This window comes from Pelmatolapia mariae, linkage group LG3_W, assembly GCF_036321145.2.
Source record: "Pelmatolapia mariae isolate MD_Pm_ZW linkage group LG3_W, Pm_UMD_F_2, whole genome shotgun sequence".
NCBI classification, from domain to species: domain Eukaryota; kingdom Metazoa; phylum Chordata; class Actinopteri; order Cichliformes; family Cichlidae; genus Pelmatolapia; species Pelmatolapia mariae.
In genome coordinates this window covers 43,168,621-43,189,847 of record NC_086229.1, presented here as the reverse complement: position 1 = coordinate 43,189,847, position 21,227 = coordinate 43,168,621, and the positions used below count along the sequence as shown (strand labels likewise).

The 21,227-nt window shown below is 41.5% G+C and overlaps 1 protein-coding gene across 8 annotated transcripts in view; it reads left to right on the top strand.

Moving 5' to 3' along the window:
• The first annotated feature begins 231 nt into the window (after nucleotides 1–231).
• The window catches only part of phka1a (phosphorylase kinase, alpha 1a (muscle)), a 36,464-nt gene continuing 15,468 nt past the window's right edge, over nucleotides 232–21,227 (top strand). For 7 of the 8 annotated variants that reach the window (XM_063469442.1, XM_063469441.1, XM_063469440.1 and 4 more), the window contains exons 1-15: nucleotides 232–494; nucleotides 6,740–6,898; nucleotides 7,042–7,089; nucleotides 7,617–7,785; nucleotides 10,455–10,537; nucleotides 10,624–10,704; nucleotides 13,937–14,035; nucleotides 14,116–14,262; nucleotides 14,843–14,896; nucleotides 17,627–17,749; nucleotides 17,848–17,943; nucleotides 18,894–19,001; nucleotides 19,183–19,261; nucleotides 19,502–19,636; nucleotides 20,356–20,465. In XM_063469442.1, coding sequence (XP_063325512.1) covers nucleotides 417–494; nucleotides 6,740–6,898; nucleotides 7,042–7,089; nucleotides 7,617–7,785; nucleotides 10,455–10,537; nucleotides 10,624–10,704; nucleotides 13,937–14,035; nucleotides 14,116–14,262; nucleotides 14,843–14,896; nucleotides 17,627–17,749; nucleotides 17,848–17,943; nucleotides 18,894–19,001; nucleotides 19,183–19,261; nucleotides 19,502–19,636; nucleotides 20,356–20,465 — 1,569 coding nt within the window. In that variant the 5' untranslated portion in view covers nucleotides 232–416. Of the gene's footprint in view, nucleotides 495–6,164; nucleotides 6,404–6,739; nucleotides 6,899–7,041; nucleotides 7,090–7,616; nucleotides 7,786–10,454; nucleotides 10,538–10,623; nucleotides 10,705–13,936; nucleotides 14,036–14,115; nucleotides 14,263–14,842; nucleotides 14,897–17,626; nucleotides 17,750–17,847; nucleotides 17,944–18,893; nucleotides 19,002–19,182; nucleotides 19,262–19,501; nucleotides 19,637–20,355; nucleotides 20,466–21,227 lie in introns of those variants that run through there. The other variant, XM_063469437.1, reaches the window with a different exon arrangement.

Genomic DNA, 21,227 nt, shown 5'->3' with positions numbered 1-21,227 from the left:
AATTGCACTTCTTTTTTTCTAATATTAAGATATCTCCAGGACTAAAAGTGTACTTAAACTTTTTTTTTTTTTTACACTGACAGAGTTTGACATCTTTGAGCTATAGGATAACAGTGCAGAGCCCTTTCCCCCTTTCTACGCTTTTATTTTGAAGTCTCCACATTTCCGGTGTTTTCCTGGTACTGGTACTTCCGGGAACCAGCTTATCGCAGCCAGCTTTGGGTTCAGGTTACAGCTCCAGGCTGCCGCCGAGCTGTTTTTATGACAGCCGGGCAGAAGCTCCTCCGGTCACCGTAATAGCGGGCCTCTTTTTCGGCTTGTTGGACCCCAGAGAGGGGCAGAGGAAATGACTTTTCTGGGGAGCTTTTAGAGAGTTTTCCTTCTGCCCTCCTGAAGTGAACCGTTGACTTGTCACCATGAGAAGCCGGAGCAACTCGGGCGTTAAATTGGACAACTATGCCCGGATAGTGCAGCAGACTATCCTGCGGCACCAAGTGAGTGTGAAGCGTTGTTGTTTCACAGCTGTTTAGCGACTTTTAGCTTTAAAATACACACTTAGGTGGTGTCATGTGTGCAGGCAGTGTTAGCTGCTCCGCTGCGAGATAAACTCGGATGTTTTCATGCATGCAGGAGGTGAGGCAGGGCGATATTTCGCAAGGCTGCAGAGCTCTTTGAATCACACACACTTTCCCTGAAGTGTGTGTGTGTGTGTGTGTGTGTGTGTGGTGGGGGGCAGGGACAGTGAGTGTGCAGCTGTGAGTGTAATGGAGGTCTTTCATGCACTGGGGAAGTTTTTGCCATTTTATGTCAACGTCTTCTGAAGAGGCCAAAAGTATGCGGACATGTTAAGTTTTACATCCTCTTGCAGGGGCGGTTTCAGAGTGTTTTAAATGGGGGGGCCCACGGGACATTAGTGTTTGATTAGAAATAAAGACAAACGTTTAAATTTGTATCAATATTACATAAAAACTCTGGGCGCGATAGTCCAGTCTTAAATGCAAAAGAAGCTTTAAGTATTTAATGTAAAAGTACCCATGTAAGTGCTTCATTAAGGCAAATGGGGGTAGAGGGGGTCGATTTCATAACTCCTCCAGTATGCATGTCCAAGTATCCTCCTGCAAGGTACTGAACCCCTAATCAGAGTGAGCGTGTGCATGAATGTTAGACAAGACCCTCAGATATAGAGAAAAGCACTTGTATGAATGTGTGTGTGATTGAGTCAAAAGTGTTCAGATTGCTCAGTTAGAGTAAAATAGTGCTACACAAGTACCATTTTATTCATCAAAAGCTTACCAACAAGTGTTGTGGCGCAACAAATACTTAAAGTACATTCGTGAAGTACTTGAGTGGTCCTAGCCATGCTTTCTATTCAATGGGGGTTGTTAGAGTAATATTTCTCATATGGTGGGTGGCCAGCCATATTTTACAGGGGGTAGTGGCACCCCAGCCATTCTGTGTGAACACCCCTGTAATATGGCTGTTTGAATAACTGCTGCTGCAGTCTCTGATGTAATATTTTATAATTGGGCTGCAGGTGTTGCCCATAATTAATCAGAAGGTCAGAAGGTAACTAATCAGAAGGTCTGTGGTTTGATCCCAGGCTGCCTCCTGGCTGCATGCCAAATATCCTTGGGCAAGATACTAACCCCATGTTTGCCTACTGGTGGTGGTCAGAGGGCCCGGTGGCGCCAGTGTCCGGCAGCCTCGCCTCTGTCAGTGCGCCCCAGGGCAGCTGTGGCTTGCCATCACCAGTGTGTGAATGTGTGTGTGAATGGGTGGATGTCTGAATGTAGTGTAAAGCGCTTTGGGGTCCTTAGGGACTAAGTAAAGCGCTATACAAGAGCAGGCCATTTACCATAATTAGAACGAGTCCTGATTACTGACATTAAGAGACCCCTCTATCATCCTGCATAGAGGAAACTAGTATTGTTGGTATTGTTTTGTTTTATTTTTTTTTAAGGTTTTTGTAGTCATAACTGCTTGAGTTTATTTTCTTTTCCCCTCTCTTCAGTCATTCATTTTTATTTACTTTACTTAATTTGATCAACTTTAAAAATGGGGGGGGGGGTCAGTGTGTTTTCCCTGTGTCGCATACACTGGGAGAGAGTCGACCTTCAACAGCGGTGTCATATTCACTTTCACTAAAGGCCACACCAGGCAAGTTCAGACTTGTTGTTTATTAACATGCTTTTAATTTAATGAATGAAGCATGTCTCATTAAGCTGTTTCATGTTCAGTTTGGTCAGTTTATTAGTTTTCTTCACTCATTCAAGCAAAACAATGTTCTCATCATATTTCTATTCAGAGGCTTTAAAACAAACAGCCACCTCAAATTAGCCTGTTTCACAAACCTGAATGTGAGAGCTGCTGGTAGTTTGGGCCATTTAAGGCAACCAAATTAATCCTGATGTTAACGGAAAGTAACAAGCCTTTGTTTCCGTGCACAGGAGTCATACAGCCCGATCTGCTCCCATGAATCTGGCTGCACATAAACATGAAATGTGCCTTTGACTTTTGGCTCAGAGAGACATTTTCCTGTGGCTGCAGCCTGCATTCAGTTCAGAGACGCTCTGAAGCCCAAATATCTCTGCTGGTGTGTGCATGAAAACATCAGCGTTCCTCTAAAACAGAAATTTGTGGGCCTCATTTTAGACTCTAAAATATTAGACTCTGAGGTGATCAGACATCTCCCACACTTTGTTTCTTTGAGTTATCCAGCTTATTAATTTGCAACTACAGTGCTAGTGTACCTGTCTATGTGCTTTGTGCTATGTGCTCAGATTTGTGTATGCCATCCCTCCACTACAATGATAACCTAAAATCTATGGCCTGGCCACCTCTGATGTTGTACGATACCTCCCGGCCCACAGAAAGTGTTGAATTTAGTTCTTTGCACAGCCAAAAACAGCACAAATAATCTCGATACCCCTGACTTTGTGCACTGCAGTGTTGCTACGTCAGTACAGGGAACATGAGCTGCAGCAACAAAGAAAAACAAACAAAATCATATTATTGCTTAAAATATCCCAGCGTGCTTCAGGATTAACATTTTCCTTCATCTGGGTAAAGAGTAAAGCAAAGAGCAGGGAGAATAACAGCAGATAAACCCACACATCTACACTTGTATCGGCTGGTGTGTCTTCGTCCTGTCACAGTTTACATAGAAGCTACAGAGATTAGGGAGTCCTGTTTACTGCAGAAGAGCACGTTGATAAGATCAGTGACGCTTTGGAGACAAAAACAGAGCAAAGGAATTAAAAGATGGTAAAAGAGAGGCTGAGTGTCAGGAGAAGGTTAAAGTAGTAAATCAAACACAACAACTCCACCCAGAAAGGACAGAGGACAGTTCACCTTCTTAAAGAGGAAATCAACCTCTAAAAGAGAGGAAAACACCTGGAAAAGCTTCTGGTAATAGCACTGTTTTGGATTTTGGAGTTTATAGAGTTTATAAGTTGGAGGAAGAGGGTAAGAAGCCTGGGGAGGGGTGATCCTGGACTCTCTCACCGCCGAGTTTGTAGTCCTGTAGACAAATTCAGTGTGAGGTCACTTTTTGAACAAGTCCCAAGTGGCTGCTTAGCCAGCCCGCAGTTGTATACAGTTCACTGCTCAGATGGATCAGTGCACTAAGGACCACAGTTACTCAGTGAGAGCTGAGGCCCTTGCTGCAGCTGCAAGCTGAGAGACTCTGATATGCGAGTGAAAAAGATCTGCAGCAGTTTGTCCTGTTATAAAAGCAACTAAACACAAGCTGTTCCACACACGAATCACTCGAACCATTCTCACTTTTAGAGCTTGACAACACCTCGCTGTATTTCTGCAACACATTCACAAAACACTTTGAGTGTCATTTCTGTTGGTGATGAAACCTGTGTTGATGTTGAAATCTCTGACAGTCGTACTATGTCTTGTGCATGTGATAAAATGACATTTGGACATTCTTTAGGCAGCAGGTAGCAAGACAGACAGCAGCGATTCACATTTGCTGATCTGAAAAGTGCATTTTGCTGTCAAACAACCTCGCTATAACAGGAAGAAAGGGGTTTATGAGTTCTCTACTCGTAGAAAAGGACTTTGCAATTATCCGGTTTTATTAGCAAACACCGACCTTAGGGGAAATGAAGAGAAGCATGCACAGTTACAGCTGTGCTGCTCGCGCAGTAAGGGGAAATGCATGCTTAGTCTTCAAAATGCTTCAAATACAAAATGCTTCAAATTCCCCTCGTCGTTTACATTGACAAAAATGACTCAACGTTTTCTATAATGGTCTTTTTTTCAGAATGGAGGGAGTGTGTAATTGGTTCAGTTTGTTTGTCTGTCAGTCTGTTTGTTATCAGTTTAGCATCCACAGTTTTCAGTCCATCTTTTTTAAAATTTTGTGTGACGGCAGATGTCGATAACAACTCGAGCTGCTATAAAAACTTGTGGGTAACAAACCAAAAACTTTGTTACCCACAAGTTTTTATAGATTGTCTTCAGACTTCACAACAATATAGTAGGCTCTGGGGGACATGAGTACCAAGGTTGGCTAAGCATTTGGACTTGACCTTCACTGTTAGTGCCCAAGGTCAAAGTTGACCATGAGAAAGAAATGTGAAGAAACCATATCCAGTAATATGTCATATGAAAGGGCATCGTGAGAGCTGTAGCACACACTTTTTATTTTTTCAGTACGTTACACTACGACAGAGGTCTCCAACTTCAGGCCTCGAGGGCCGGTGTCCTGAAGGTATTAGATATAACCGTGGGTCAACACGCCTGAGTCACATGATTAGTTTGTTACCAGGCCTCTGGAGAACTTCAGGACATGTTGAGGAGGTCATTTAGCCATTGAATCAGCTGTGTTGGACCAAGGACACATCTAAAACCTGCAGGACACCGGCCCTCGAGGCCTGGAGTTGGAGACCCCTGCCCTACGACATCACAATGACGCTGTAATGGGCTGACATCAGCATGTTGTCATAAAAACATTATAAAACATCAAAGTTGTAGTATATGCTGTGCTGTCTGCTGTTGTTGTGTCTGTATTTCTGTGCATTTTCACATTGGATGTACTATTTAAAACCAACAATTTGGCTGATGGTTCATACCAGTATGAAGGGAAAACAAAGAACCTCTTTCAGTCCTTCCCTGAGCTGTTGATGAATGAGTACCAATGTGCAGATGTTAGTGTACCTGTGAGTCCTGCTAAAATGATGAGCTCTCCATCTGTTTCACTATAGCTCAGTACATCCAAAAGGACAGAAGTGGCTCTTTTCAGTGTGACAAAGTGGTGGAGCAGTTGTAAAGCTCTCCATTTGTCCCATATGTGTTTACTTTATTTTGCACATTGTACACATTATTTTGTTTCTATGTATTTGCTATGATTTGCTATTTGTCAAGTAACATTGCTTCACTCACTATCCCGGGTTTGTTTGTGTAAGCGTTTTGTTGCAGGCAAATCAAACATTCTGCAAATTAAGACAAATACTAAGTTATGTTTCTTTATATTTTATTATGTTACAGATTAAGTCATTTGTTCATACTTACTTTGTTTGTCTTTTCAGTTTTCATGAGGGTCAGGTGTGGGGAAACGCCCGCCTGGCATTTCCTCATTTTAAAATCCTGATGATGTCACACATGACATCAGCAGGTCAAACCAAGTGGAGGGGTTTCTTTTTCCATAGAGATGCTTCCTTTTGTTTGTGTTAAGGTTTAAAGGAATTTGTTGAATGTTTTTCCTTTTGTTAATATTGCCATTTAGTTGTGTAAATGTGCATATTAGAAGTGTGTAGAGGTTTTGTGTTTTTAAATTATTTGTGTAGAGTTTTACATCCCTCAGTTGAGTAAGTGGTACTGGCTGGGCAATTGGAGGGAAATTGATGGCCCTATTTAAAGCCAGTCTCTACCAGATGCAAGAGAGAGGAGAGGTGAGCTGTGTTACCAGAGCCATGTTATGTTGAGTTTTGTTAATTGAATTGAATTGAATTGATTTGGGGGAAGTTTTGTTAAGTTACATTATATTAAGTTCACTGTAAATAAATTGCTCACCTTGGAAATCTGAAATGCCTGCCTAGTCTGCTTCCCTACCACCTTCCTTGACGTTCGTGTCTGACTACTTCACATTCAGCACTTCTGCTTTTACCACTTAACTTGTTTCAGCTGTGGATCATCTGCCTCCATCTTGCAACTCCAGCCATCCTCTTCTGTCACACCAACACTCTGCATGTCCTCCTCCATTGCAACCATTAACCTGCTATGAGTTCTTCCTCTATTCCTCAACAAGCTCCATCGTCAACATCCTTTGTCCAATATATCCTCCATCTGTCATCATGTCCAAACCATCTCAGCCTCACCTCTCCAACCTTGTCTCCAGACTGCTCAACCTGAGCTGTCCCTCTGATTTTAGTCATTCCCAATGAAACAGGTGGGGGGAGAGAGATAAAAATTTTAAAAACGTACAATAAGTTGGTTGCATAAGTGTACACACTCGGGTAAGAGTTTATCAGCATAGCAATCTTGACTTTGCAATATTTGCCCCGTCTTTCTTGCCAAAGCGCTCCGAATCTGTCTGATTGTGTTGGCCTCTCTTGTGTGCAGCCCTTTGCAGGTTACAAAGGGCTGCACAGAGAACACGGTTTATTCACTGCATGTCCAATAATCCAATCTTGATTTCTCTCGCAAAGTTTACCTCTACATTGCCTACAGTGCCTATCAAAGGTTACAGCGCCTGTGACCTTTGACCTCTGCCTGTGTCCCATAGGATCCGGTCACAGGCCTTCTCCCGGGAAGCCCAGATCAGCCTGACGCCTGGGTCCGTGACAATGTTTACAGCATTGTGTCCGTGTGGGCGCTCAGTCTGGCCTACAGGAAGAACGCCGACCGGGACGAAGACAAAGCGAAGGCCTACGAGCTGGAGCAGGTAGGTGTGCGCCTGTGGATGGAGAGCGTTGCGGTCAAGAGGTCGTGTTTTTATTCTTTGACTTGGCTTGTTGGGTTGTTTATTTAAAGATGTGCAGGCTGAGGTGTAAATGTTGACATTTAAACGTCTCTCTGTGTTTCTAGAGTGTGGTGAAGCTAATGAGAGGCGTCCTGCAGTGCATAATGAGGCAGGTAGGATATCTCCATGTTTGTCTTTTAACTTCTCTGTTAGATACAGGTCACTTCCCCTCTCTCTCTTTAAAAAAAAAAAAAAAAAAGAAACTTTCTCTAACCCTGTGTCAGCTGTTTCCCTACCAGCTTCTCGTTGCTCTCATTGTGATGTTTATTACTTTTATTAAACTTGAACGTGCCGTCGTCAGATTGGATTATTTTATTATTGTTGTTACTTTACTTTAACTGCGCTCGCTGTGAGTCTGAGAGCGGGGACGGCTGACTCAAAGTGTGACTGTGAACGACAGCATTGTTTCATCTTCTCAGTCGTTTCCACAGTTTATATATATAAATGTGAACATTATTGTTGTCATTTTAAATAACATTGGTTCCATATTTATAACCTCTGCATTCATTTGTGCAGTTCTGTGGTTACATTTGTTGGATATTTTAATCATTATTAACGTTTAGGAATCATTGCACATTTTTTGGACCTGCTCTTTTCACACGCTTTAAAAGAAAAATCTCTCCACCCTTCTTGTTCTCAGCTGGATAAGGTGGAGAAGTTTAAATACAGCCGTAGTACCTCAGACTCGCTCCACGCAAAGTACAACACCAAGACCTGCGCGACGGTGGTCGGGGACGATCAGTGGGGTCACCTGCAGGTCGACGCCACCTCGCTTTTCCTGCTGTTCCTCGCTCAGATGACTGCGTCCGGTAGGAGGGAACCTATAAAATCCCCTGTAAAACAGATGAAACTAAACTAAAAAGCATTATATGAAAACCAGAACCAGTGTTAATAGATGTTGTTGTTACCTTGAGTCTGCCTGCATCAGACTTTCTGTTGCTGAAGAATCATTAATATTTTTTTTCCCATTTTGTGTTGATTTAGCTGAAGGAGTTGTTAAGTGAATTTTAAACCATGTTGGTCAGACTTAGGCCTCAGTTCCACAGGTCTAGAGAGCCGTTAGTGCCGTACAGGGAAAAATCCTTGACCGGCTGTAGGTTTCTGCCAGTCACTAGGTGAAATTGGTCATAGAGAGAGCCCTGCACCAAAAACTTTGTCATGATTGCTTTGATCAAGTCGAGTAGCGTTTTATTGTCACCCCAACAATATGCAGTCAAGTATACAGTGGGACGAGATATCAGATCAAAGTTGCAAACTGTAAAAATAAAAACGAAAAAATTCAAATATACATATATACTAGGGGTGCAACAATACTTGTATCGGTATTGAACCGTTCAATACAGTGCTTTCGGTTCGGTACGCATATGTATCGAACAATACAAAATATTTAATTTGTTTTATCAACTTTTCTTCTGACGATGCTGTCTGTGTTGAGTGCTCAGTGGATCTGCGTTCGACTACTCCGCCTAGGCTGCACTGTCGAGCGCAGATCCACTGAGCGCAGCGCAAGCTAGCAAGACAGAAGCTAAGCTCGTTGCAACATGGCAACTGCCTCAACGCTACCCGAAATTGAACCTCCCCCACCCTCATTCAGATCTGGCGTTTGGAACTATCTTGGTTTTCATGTGAAGTATGACCCTGATGGACAAAAGTAAAACAGTATGTCGGATGTGCCACGCAATGCTCAATTGGTGGGAACTAGTGCGTTAGCGCAGTTAGCTTGTTAACGTGTTGACGCCGTCCAGCCCCACGCATGGAGCGATCCGCTGTAACTCGCTAACGGAGATTTGCCGCGTTATGGCGTTAAAGTCATTTTAACGAGATTAACGCTGACAGTACTAGTGGGAACACGACAAATATGACTGCACATTTACTCCGACATCATCTTAGTGCAAAGACAAGTGGAAGCAGACAAAAACAACAAGCACGCATGCTACAGACTTTACCCGAGTCATTTAGACAGCCGTTAGCACATGATTCTCCTTATGGGGACCTGATATATTTAATATGCTGCTGAGAATATAGCCCAGCAGAAGCGTATAGTATAGCTTTTACTTTGGAAAGAGCCATTTCTCTGTAATAAACTCTCTTTTCCAAAGATGAGGGATTTCTCGATCAGATAGATTTATTTTTTTTATTATTTTGTTGTTTCAGCAACATTAAATTTAAAAACTACTTTTGAGTTAAAATATATATTTATAATTTTAACAAATGACAAATTAAAAAGGCATGAACATTTTTTTTATATCGAAAAAATATCGAACTGTGACACCAAAGTATCGAACTGAACCGAACCGTGAATTTTGTGTATCGTTGCACCCCTAATATATACAACTATACAGAAATAAGATAAAGTAGCAGATTGTCCTGGTTGCCAGCAGTTTGCACGGAAAGGCCTCTTGCCAACCTGTTGCAAAATGTACACATTTTCTTAGCAACCAGTGGTTGATGGGGCTGACTGAGGCTACGTCCACACTAGCCTGGATAGATTTGAAAATGGCGTTTTCATCTGAAAAACGCTCCCCGTCCACACTAACGTTTTCAGTCGTTTTCACAGAGTTGTGCATCCACATTGAAACGGACGAAAACGCTTACGTTCCAGTACTGTGCATGCGTGAAACGCAAGACGATTCGAACTGCCTCATTTCTGTCTGCCGTTTATTTACTTTCCAGCTGTTTGAAACGTTGCGGCGAGTTTTTAAATGGACTAACAATGAGGTGGAGTTGTTGCTGCGAGTAACACAAAAGTACAAAGTTGCAAAAGCGAGTGAGAATTAAAGAATTTGAAGAAAAGCTATCTGGAGCGTGTACAGACTGATATTAATCTTTAATAGGGCTGTCAAAGTTGAGAGCAAACAAAACAACTGCTCCGCTATCTTAGTTTAATTGGTCACATGACTGGATCACATGACTAAAATGTGTCATTGTTTTCAAAAAGTCTCCGTTTTCGCTGTCCACACTGCGACACGAAAGCACTGTTTTCAAATGGATGCGTTTTCGAGAGTGTTTTCAAAACGCTGCGTTTTCCTTGAGCCAAAATGCCGTCTCAGTGTGGATGGGAGGCCAAAATGGAGAGAAAACGATGTGTTTTCAAACGAAAACGCATTAGTGTGGACGTAGCCTGAGACCTTCAGAAGGTATAGGTAAAATATAAACACTATACAATTTAAAGGGAAAAAACAACTTTTTCATGCTCCCATTTTCACAAGGGAAAGCCAAAACTAGAACAAAATCAATCCAAAAATTCAACATATATGCTGTCAGTGTTATTTTCTGTGTGTGGTATCATTTTGTCTGCCAGAATCTAGAAAAATTATTTCCCACAGACCAAAGAGACATCTTTAGCTGTGATGTTTTGTCAGAGAACCTCTGAAACTCTGAGTCTACCATTGTGTGTGTGATTTGCATCCAAACAAAATGATTGTGATAATTTTTTAAATTAAGGTTCCTGTCTTCATTGTTTACGTCTGTGTCCCAGGTCTTCATATCATCTACACACAGGACGAAGTGGACGTAGTTCAGAATCTCATGTTCTACATTGAGGCGGCTTACAAAGTGGCCGTAAGTCAACTTTATTCTTTTCCAGCTCCACAGAAAATGACTGCTTCTTGTTTTATTCATTCTGTCTTGTTTCTATTTTCCCTCAGGATTATGGGATGTGGGAAAGAGGAGACAAAACCAACCAGGGCATCACCGAGCTGAACGCCAGCTCTATCGGCACGGCCAAGGTTGGCACAGACACACAAACATGCAATAAACGCAGACATCTACGACACTTTAACAAGCTCGGGGGGACAAAATAAGTGAGAGCAGAGCTTCCCAACGCACAGGGGGAACAGGTGCTCCAGTAAAAATGTCTGGCACTGTCAAAGGTGCACAGCGGCCTTTACGCTGACCTTTAGAAGACCCTGACTCCACAGAGCTAAGTCTGGATCACATTCAGTACTGAAAGTATCTTCGCAGCAGCAGCATGTCAGTAAATGTTCAGATAAACTCTGTAAAGTCAAATTTGTCCCAGAATGAAGGGTGACAGTCATGCTTTTTTTTTTTTTTTTTTAAATTCCAACATGTTTTGATTTTATTGAATTCTCTGCAGCACATTTAACCTCAGTTGGTAAAAATCTGCAGTGAGAGTGAAACTTTAAGGTCACTGGTAAACATTACTGTGTTGAGTTTTTTCATGCAGCAGCAGCCGGGCCTGTTCTCTGTGCGTCCGGCTCTGTCCTCACTTGGCATTAAAAGAGGGGTATCATGTTCTCTGTGGTCTTCCAAGAATGGCTTCTCACTCAGAAATAACATAATACTCAGCACACACACACACACACACACACACGACTTTAATTTAAGACTTTGAAAACAAGCACCGCTACAGGACCTTCTCTGCTCTGTTAATTATGTAAAGTTAATCTTATTTATAACAGCAGACCTGAGCTGAGCAGCTTTAACATGATTTGCTCCTCAATGCATTGAACCACAAGGTTTAAAATTAGAGATGGCACGATACCACTTTTTTATGTCCGATACCGATATCATAAATTTGGATATCTGCCGATACCGATATGAATCCGATATAGTGTATTTTGTAATCAATAAAACAGTTTTTTATAAATATCTTGCTGCATTTTGTATAAGTTCATACTCAAGTTTTAAAAAAACAAACAAACACTAAAGCTATTCTGTTATACCTGTATGCAAAAAAAAAATACACTGCACCCAAAATATTTCATAGTTCAGTAATACTGATCAATGTAATAAACTTGAACCTACACCATCCTTCCTAGTACTTAGCAGAAATATTAAACAACCTAACTAATAGGGTTACCAACTCCCAGCAAAAATATTAGGGAACCACCCTCCACCTCACAATGCTTAATCGACATAATCAACTTTAATTTGATGCAGTGTAAAACAAATGCACAGAAATCAATTATTTTTCTACAATAATTAAATAGATTCAGCATCTTTCTTCAATAGAATTGCAGACTGCACAGATGGTACCTTCCCAAAGGAATAAGTACTATAGCTTACTATTAGACTTAATAGTTACTATATACAACAATGGATTTCTATACATTTAATCAGATGACCACTTTGGTTGTAAGATTCAGATAATTATTTATTAAAAGCTAGTCATTTTAAATGAAAAAACAAAATAAAGTATTTCTTTGTGCCCCCCTTTTCCCTGTTAATGCCCTACCTGGCCCCCGGGCATAATTTTGCTAGACCCGCCCCTGCACAGCTACCAGCTACCAGCTGTCAGCTACTTAGAAAAGGATCCTGGTGTTATTTGTCTCTCAGAAACAGTTAATAACTTTCCTTCAACTCATTCATGTCACCTAAAAGGTAAACCTGTTTCTATATCACCTGTTCAGCTCTGATGATCCAGTAAGGACATCTCCTGGTTTCATCTTCATGTTTCCCTCCTGCCACATATCCAAACGGATATCATGACCAGCAGCTTTTACAGCTGTGGCTCCAGCAAACATCAGCTGATACTAGAAAGTAATATTAAATAAGTTCTAACAACAGCTGATCAAGCTTAAACGTGCTGCTGTTGTTTAGCCACTGGTTTCCTCTTTCTGGTGCAAAGTGGGCGATAAACAAACGAGAGAGACTGGACTTGCATCAGAAACGCCGATCAGCTGATCATTGATCAGTTTCATGATTGAAGTAGAAACAGGAGAGGGAGGGGGAGAGAATGAGAGAAGAAGAGGCAGCTGTGCAGCAAAGACAGAAGAAGTCCAGCTTTGGGTTTGTTTGTTTTTTTTGTTTGTTTGTTTTTTTTCATTCTAGCTGAAGTACTGGACAAATCGCTTCCTTTTCACTGCAATATGGAACTCCAATGGCCAGTCCAGCTGTGGCTCCATATATCAGTTGTTAAGCTTAACGTGGAAATACTATGCAAACATTCAGCGATGAACTTACACACTTGCTTTACTTCTCTGGGATAGTTTTCTCCGAGATTAAATGCCGCGGTTTGGAAGCGTGTAGCGAGGCTCCAAATGCTCCACCAGACTGGCGACAGGTCTCGCAGACAACAGCCGCTCTATCACGTGACACGTACCGCTCCGATGCGCTGAGCTGGGTTACGCCAAGTAGTGCGTTTTGTGAGGTGATTTTGTGATACTTCGGATCAGATTACATTTTTTATTTCTCTCCGATATCCGATCCAGCAATTTAGGTCAGTAGTGGACCGATACGCAATATCGGATCGGTCCATCTCTAGTTTAAACTGACCCATAATTTTAAAAATGTAAATAAGTGCCTCACATTTCCAGTGCAAATAAGCTGCTGTTTACCAAACCAGAGTGTATTTATCCACCTTTATCCACAAACTGTGTTTTAATCCTCTATTTTTCCAAGTGAATCTGCAGTAGCAAAGCCTCTGTAGCTTTTTATTTGCACTGTTCTCATTTCTTTGAGCTAAAACGTAATATTTGATGGCTTCACACAGCCGCACATCACAGACTAACCTCGTGTTGTGGGTCCCAGATGCTCTTTTGTCTGATGTTTTTGCAATTTAACCCTTATCCTCCATCATCTCTGTGCTAATTAGTTTATATTACCCTAACAATAGCTCTGTAGCTACAGTCACCTGGTAGCAGATGGAGCCCGACTTCACTGAGCCTCCAGACGTTGCTGGTATTTAGTATTTAGTCTTTATTTACAACCAGAGTTTTAGATTTTTTAGAAATACTTCAGTCATATCATGGTATAACTTATTTACAGGTTATCTGGATTGATAACCAAACTCCAGATCTGATTTTAAAGCTTTATTGTAGCGCCTGATAAACAGCAGAAATAACTGTAAGCCTCTAAACTGTCAGCGGTGCCTTGCTGTTTGTTTTTGGGAACTAAACGAGTGTTTGAAATGGTGAATGAAGTCAGACTTGAGTAGTGGACAGTTGCCCTCTTTTCATTGACTGTTATTAATGAGCGTGTTTGCTTTGTGTCCTTCAGGCAGCTCTGGAGGCGCTGGATGAACTCAACCTGTTTGGAGCAAAGGGAGGACCGGGCTCTTTGGTCCACGCTCTGGCTGATGACATACAGCACTGCCAGGTACGTGCACACAGTTAAATATCAGGATGGGAAGCTCATCGGCTTCCTTTGATTTTAATATATGTCTGTATTCCCATCAGTCCATCCTGACGTCCATGTTACCCAGAGCGTCCATCTCTAAAGAAGTGGATGCCGGAGTGCTGGCCATCATCTCATACCCCGCCTTTGCCGTTGAGGACATAAGTATAGTCAACGCAACCAAGGAGGAGATCATCTCCAAACTGCAGGTGCAGACAAGTTCACAGAGGCAGGGTCAACGTGGCAGAAGTTTAGGGCTCAAGTTATAATTTTCGGTATATCAAGGACAACTTATTTTCTAAACTTTGGCTGATTTGTGCGAGAACATTGATTTAATGTAAGTTTCCCAAAAGAAGAAAGCGGCAACAAAAAAGCAGGAAAACGTTCATATGGCTGGACGTGTTGTTTGATTTTCTGTGGACTGATTCATTGAAACAGTCTGCCACATTTAAAGAAGACACTTTTAAAAAAAATGTATCTATTGGACTTTTTTTGATTATGCGTGATTTCTCACAGCCGACCAACCATCTCAAAGACAGATCGAGAGAGTCACTGAATCAGCTGGTTGTTTTAGCAGTAAATGAAAGTTTGGATCATCAGCCAGGGCACAGAGGAAGGTTAGACAGGGCAAAAAGTAGTTTTTCCTGTGACAAATCAAATCCAACCAGCTTAAAATAAACAACTTGTAGCTAAAATTCAGCTTGTATTATGAGAATATGCCTCGTGTATTTATGGTGCGGCATGTTTGAGGTGACCTTTTTCTTGCTGATTTCCTCCGTCTCTGTTCAGGGTCGATACGGCTGCTGCAGGTTTCTCAGAGATGGACACAAAACCCCCAAAGAGGTAAACAACCTGTAAAGGTCAATGCTCCCTCTAATTCGTCCTGTCGGATAATCTATTTCTATCTATTTGTTTGGATTAGAAGAAGAAAAAACATTCCACTGAATCTATGTAGCATTTTTTTCTGTTTTGTCTCCTGCAGTCAGTAAATGCACAGCTGTCTGATCTGTTTGTTGCTTTTTTTTAATGTGGTCAAACTTTGTGGCTTAAACTTTGTTCACTGTTATGAAGCTTGGTGGCTCTCAGTAGCCCGAGGCAGCTGTGAATGCAAACACGTCTGAGGCGAACGTCAGGCTTGTGCTGCTTTGTTGTTACAGATGGGATTGTGAAAAGAGCATGTTTGGTTAAAGGAGTGTGTCAAATGTCTGCAGCTTTACAGTTTATCTTGTAGTACTGAATCATCTGTAAATGTTACTCTTTAATATCTGTCAGGGTCATTTTTCCTCAGATTTGGTTGGGAATCTGAGGAAAAAAATCCAAACCAAAGATGTAAGTTATGGAAAAACTCAAACATTTGTGACAGGACAAAGTGAAATTCCTTGCATAGATTTCAGGGGGATACAGGGGAACAGGCATGGATTTGTCAGGGAAGTAGAGACAGGGAAGCGTTGGCATTAGGGCTGGGTGATATGACCCAAAATTCATATCTCGATATTTTTTAGCTGGATGGCGATATACGATATATATCACGATATTTTTTTAAAGCCATAAAGTAAGAACAAAAAGAGAGTTCTTAGTCAAAGCTGTGTCCCAGATGTCACACAGGCACTTTTATTAACATACAGCATAGATGTACATGAAAAAATTACTCAAAAATAAATTATGAGCATTTATTAAATAATAACGCTCCATAAATAAAAGAAACTATGTTGTTTTTGTGCATAACAAAGAGCTCACAATTGTGCAGTCAAAATGTAAACTAAAAGACGCTGAGCATAATAACAAAGAGACAGATTTCACAGCTGCTCTATTCCCAAAAGTTCTACTGCGTGACTGACAGCCTGGAGTTTGAAATCCTCTTCATAACCATGTCTCTTAACAGGTGCCATTTATGGTCCTTATACACACACAATACAGTAATATTACGTTGAAGCACAGTATTACGTATTACTCCGCGAGGCTCCTCGGTAGCCGTAATGCTCCAACAATCCATCAAGCGGTGCGGCTCCGTAGCTTACCAAAGTCGTACTAAAACATTTTTTGACAGATTGCTGAGCGCTGTGTACCACATAAAATTGGTTCGCGGTCATCAAGCACAACCAGAATTCATACATAAGGCGCACTGTCAACTTTTGAGAAAATGAAAGGATTTTAGGCCGTGGCGTTAGCGTGGTTAGCTCGTTAACGCGTTGACGCCGTCCAGCCCCACGCACGGGGCGATGCGTAGTAACTCGTTAACGGAGATTTGCCGTGTCCATCTTGTCGCTGCCTGCAGGTGAAGCGATGGGGGAGGAGGGGGAGTTGTGTTCAGTGAAGGAGAGGCGAGGCCGAGTAACGTTGCGTAGAGACAAAAGTGGACGAAATAGAGGCAAACTTGCGGCTCCACAAGTATAATTATAACGTAACATAGACTATATTGATATAAACGATATTGTCACATCTTATATCTCGTATAAAAATATATCGATTTTTTTTTTTTAAAAACTCGATATATCGCCCAGCCCTAATTGGCATCATACATTTTTATTTTTTTATTTTTTTTTAAGGAAAGGAACAAAAGTACAAAAGACCCAAGACACTCTTACTTTATACAATTTTCCATATTAATCTTCTTAATCTTACTTAGGGCTGTTCGATATAACGAAATATATCGGATGACGATATAAAAACGTCTATTGTTTCATTTTACGCTGTCGTTTGTTTCGTGGTGTCGCAAAATAAACTGTTTACGGCAACATTTTTTCATCGTTTTGATGGTCACTGTAGTGGCTATATTAATTTCTTAAAGTTCTCTCTTTCTCTTATATTTAATATAACCACACTACGGACGGACAAGCGCCTGTTTTTATGCGTTGTCGTTAGCAACAAGCAAAACCACCACGTGTCTGTTTATTTTCCACATAAACCTTTCACAATAAAGCTCAAGATCCTGTTGAGACTTTTCAAAATAAACTGAATCACGTGAAAGAGTATGCAGAGTATTTACGGATGAGAAGCAAAAAAGAGCCGTCAGGTGCTAAAAAATAAACCTTAGACTCAAACGTTAGAACAGGCTTTTCCCCGTAGCACGCTGTGTAATAAATACTCACAAAGAAAACGGCGTCCGTTACAACTTATGACTAAAAATGTATAGTTTCATGCATCTGTTAAAACACTCGACTCCAGGTCCACGACGCTCAGCTGGAAACACTTCACGCAAGTCGAGATGCCCGAGATTCACAGAATTTACAGAAAATGTTAAATTTTTGTGATTTATATCGATATCGGGACAATAGATGTCTTATATAGGGATATGAGATTTTGGTCATATCACACAGCCCTAATCTTACTTATATGTATGTTTGTTGTGCATGATCATAAAAGTACACACACATGGTTACAGCCTGCAAACAGTTCCTGAGAGAAGTGGACATATTTAGGATCTCTGTTTAAGTATCAGGTTCATGTTGAGAGACGCTGATTTTTGAGACAGTTTGACTCTGACAGAGGAAAGAAGTCAGATCTGGATCTGATTTTGCAAGCACTGCAGTAATCTGAGTCCAGCAGCTGAAGGTTTGTACTGTCTCCGTAAAGGATCCAAACAGACTCTATTACGAGTCTGCAGAGCTGAAGCTGTTTGAGAACATCGAGTGCGAGTGGCCTCTGTTCTGGACCTACCTCATACTGGATGGCATCTTTATCAACAGCCCTGAACAGGTAATTTAAATCTCAGAGACTCTGCCTGTGTGTGTGCATCAGTGTTTGACAGTATTTACTTCCTTTATTAACAAAGGAAGTGTTTTGATGTGATCCAGGTGCAGGAGTACCAGGAGGCTCTGGAGGGAATCCTGATCAAACAGAAGGACGGGATACGACTGCTGCCGGAGCTCTACAGCGTCCCCGCAGACAAGGTCAGACATCTTGATGATTTAGAAGCTGATTTTAACTAATTTTTAATGTGTGAGCTACAAGATTCTTAGTTTTGACCCTGCAGCCATAAAAGGCCAATGGGGTATTTTCTTCACCCTGCCAGGCAGATGGGCAACATGGACTCATGTTTGTTAATGCAATATCTCGGGAGCAGCCAGACAGGCTTTCCAGATTGATAACATAGAGATACTATTCAGTTGCCAGTTTATTATTTCTGCAGGCTTAAAACAGTTTGCATTAAATGAAGTTTTCATCACTGACAACCTGAAGGCTGTTCATCTTTAAACGCTGGTTGTTATTTAAGCTAACAATAAACTGTGTCTAACTTTGTCAGCTCTTAGTAGCTTTGGAATTATGTGGTCGCAAATGCTTTCCTGATTGGCTTGTAAATGATGTTGTCATATAAATGTACTGGTTATACTGGCATCAAGCCCTCAGGAAGTCCTTCCAGTGTTTGCTCGTGTATTTACCTTTTATTGTAACAGACCCTTTGTCATATTGATCATATGCTGATTACACGTACACAGCTGTCAGCACCGAGGCCGTTGTGTCACACATCAGTTTGCCACAATCTTGACTCAGGGTCTTTAACACAAAAACAAAAAGTGGAAAATCCCAGTTTAAAAAGAATATCCATGTAAGTGTGGAGGGTAGCCTCAGTTTCAAGTCCACTTGTTTCAACCTGTTCTCTGTTCTCATCTTTAGGTATTTTAGTTCCTCTGTAGAAAAAAACAGAAACAGTAATCTGCTTCTCTTTTACTCACAGCAGAAGTGATTTAAGTGTTTTCTTAAATGCAATACGCTCGTGCCCATTAAAACGATAAATGAGGAGAAACGACCTCATGACCTCTGACTTTTAATGCCCCATATTTAAACTCGTTCAGACCTTTCAAACGTCTTTATCATGTCTCGTTTTTGCTTATTCAAACAGGTGGAGGAGGAGTACATGAACCCTCACACCGTGGAGAGGATCCCGATGGGAAAATTACCCCTGAGGTGGGGGCAGAGTCTGTACATCCTGGGAAACCTGTTAGCTGAGGTGAGCTGCTACATAAACAAATGACCAGCTGTAGCTCTGCAGCTCAGATAAGTGTTAATAACAAAGTTACACCGTAAGAGTCGAAGAAAACAAACACACTTAAGATTTACTGCTAAACGTTAATTTACAAGCTGCAAGTTATTTTGAGATCATTTAGTTTGCCTTGGTGGGTTTTTTTCAGGGTTTTCTGGCGCCTGGAGAAATTGACCCTCTTAACCGGCGTTTCTCCACCATCCCCAAGCCTGACGTGGTCGTACAGGGTGAGTTAACCGCCCAGGTCCCAGTACGACGTTTTGAGCTCCAGATTAGTGTTAATTATTTTAAATGGACTACTTAAGCTCTTTTAACCACCTCATCACACACTCACATGCTGATGATTGCATCAGGGTTAACTCAGGGCTCGGTATTTTGCCCGAGGATAATTCAATATGCAGGCTGGGCAGTAGATGTGAGTAATGTCAGTGATCTGTATGGTTTCATGTGCGTCTCTCCTCCTTCAGTGTCGATTCTGGCCGAGACGGAGGAGATCAAAGAGCTGCTGTTTAAGCAAGGGATAGAGGTGGAGACTGTGGCGGACATCCACCCCATCCATGTGCAGCCCTCCAGAGTCCTCAGCCATATCTACGCCAGACTTGGTACAAACTCCCTGCTGTGGCCTAATCTGTCCCATCAAGATTTTATGCATCAGGCACAAATGTTATGGACTAGAGCCTGCTACAGATTCATGACCTCAGTAAACACTTTCCTGATAATGTTATGGTCCTAGTCACATGATTTTTTTTTTACAACATGATGTTAGTTTTGTACATAATGGTCCGTTTTACAGTCAAATAAACTATTAAAAAAAAGAGAGAGATACTTTAGGGCAAGCATACCTTATGATTGAGCCATCGTTACCGTGTGAATGTGAGGCATTGTCTGCTTATCGCTTATGATTTAAAAGCCAACAACAAAAAAAGCGATGATGGCGGCCAAAACGCTGAGCTCAAGGCTTCAAAGTAAATCACAAACCAGCGGGTGATGTCACGATGACGTCATTTATCGTTCATAGACTGTCCGTGATCTGAACCCGGGATTTTTCTTGACTATTTGAATCTTTTAAATCAAATTAATTCAAATTCAGCATTATTTTGTCTGGTATGGAAGTGTTTGCTGTTCAGGGTTGATGCTTTTTAGTCCAGCAGCATTTGCAGTAAAGTTATGACAGTACCTCCTAAATTAGTTGAGACTGACTAACTTCACAAAACATCATATCTGAAGGACACAAAAAAGCCAAAGAGTAGAGCGTAGATTTTTATCAGGGGGGATTCATAAAATCAAAAGTTTAACTGCTTTTTTTTTTTTTTTGTTTCAGGTCGTAACCCGAGGCTGGGGCTGACAGGACGCCCCTACAGGAGGATAGGAGTGCTGGGAACCTCCAAGTTCTACATCATCAGGAACACCATGTTCACATTCACACCTCAGGTTAGAAAAAACTACAGAAAACATCAGAATAACACGCAGCTCACTTTTTATTTTAATGGTGGCACGCATGAAGGTCCTGGGTTTGAATCCACCATCTGGTTGGAGCCTTTCTCTGTGATGTTTACATGTTCTTCCCGTGTCCCCCGTTCTCTCTCCAGGTACTCCGACTTCCTCCCACAGTCTACAGACATGCAGTTAGTGGGGTTAGATTAATTAACGATGTCCATAGGTGTGAATGTCCTGAGACAGTCTGGCAGCCTGTCCTGGGTGCACCCAGCCACCATAGGACACCATATTGGATCAGACTGTTTTACTGTCTCGTGAAAAATATTGGCTTGTTCTGAATTGCAACACAGTGCAACAAAAGCTGTGATAGGAGCGACACAAGGCTGGAAAAATGAAAAGAAACAACTGGAGGAACATTTTGCAACTAATGAGGTTCATTGGCTACAAGTTAGTAACATGAGTGGGTTTAAAAAGAGCGTCTTAGAGAGGCAGTTTCTCAGAGGTAAAGATGTGCAGAAGTTCATCACTGTTTGTAATGTTTCCCGCCATTAAATTATGAAGGCTTTGAATGTCTTATCATCTTCAGTACTGAATATCCTAAAAGAATTCAGGTAATCTGGAGAAATCTCTGTGTGCAGCAGACAAAGGCCAACAGTCAATACTGGAGGTCCTTCATCTTCTGTTCACTGTTACATCCACACGTGCAGGTTAAAGCTCCATCATGGAAAGGCGAAACCATCTGCGCACACGATCCAG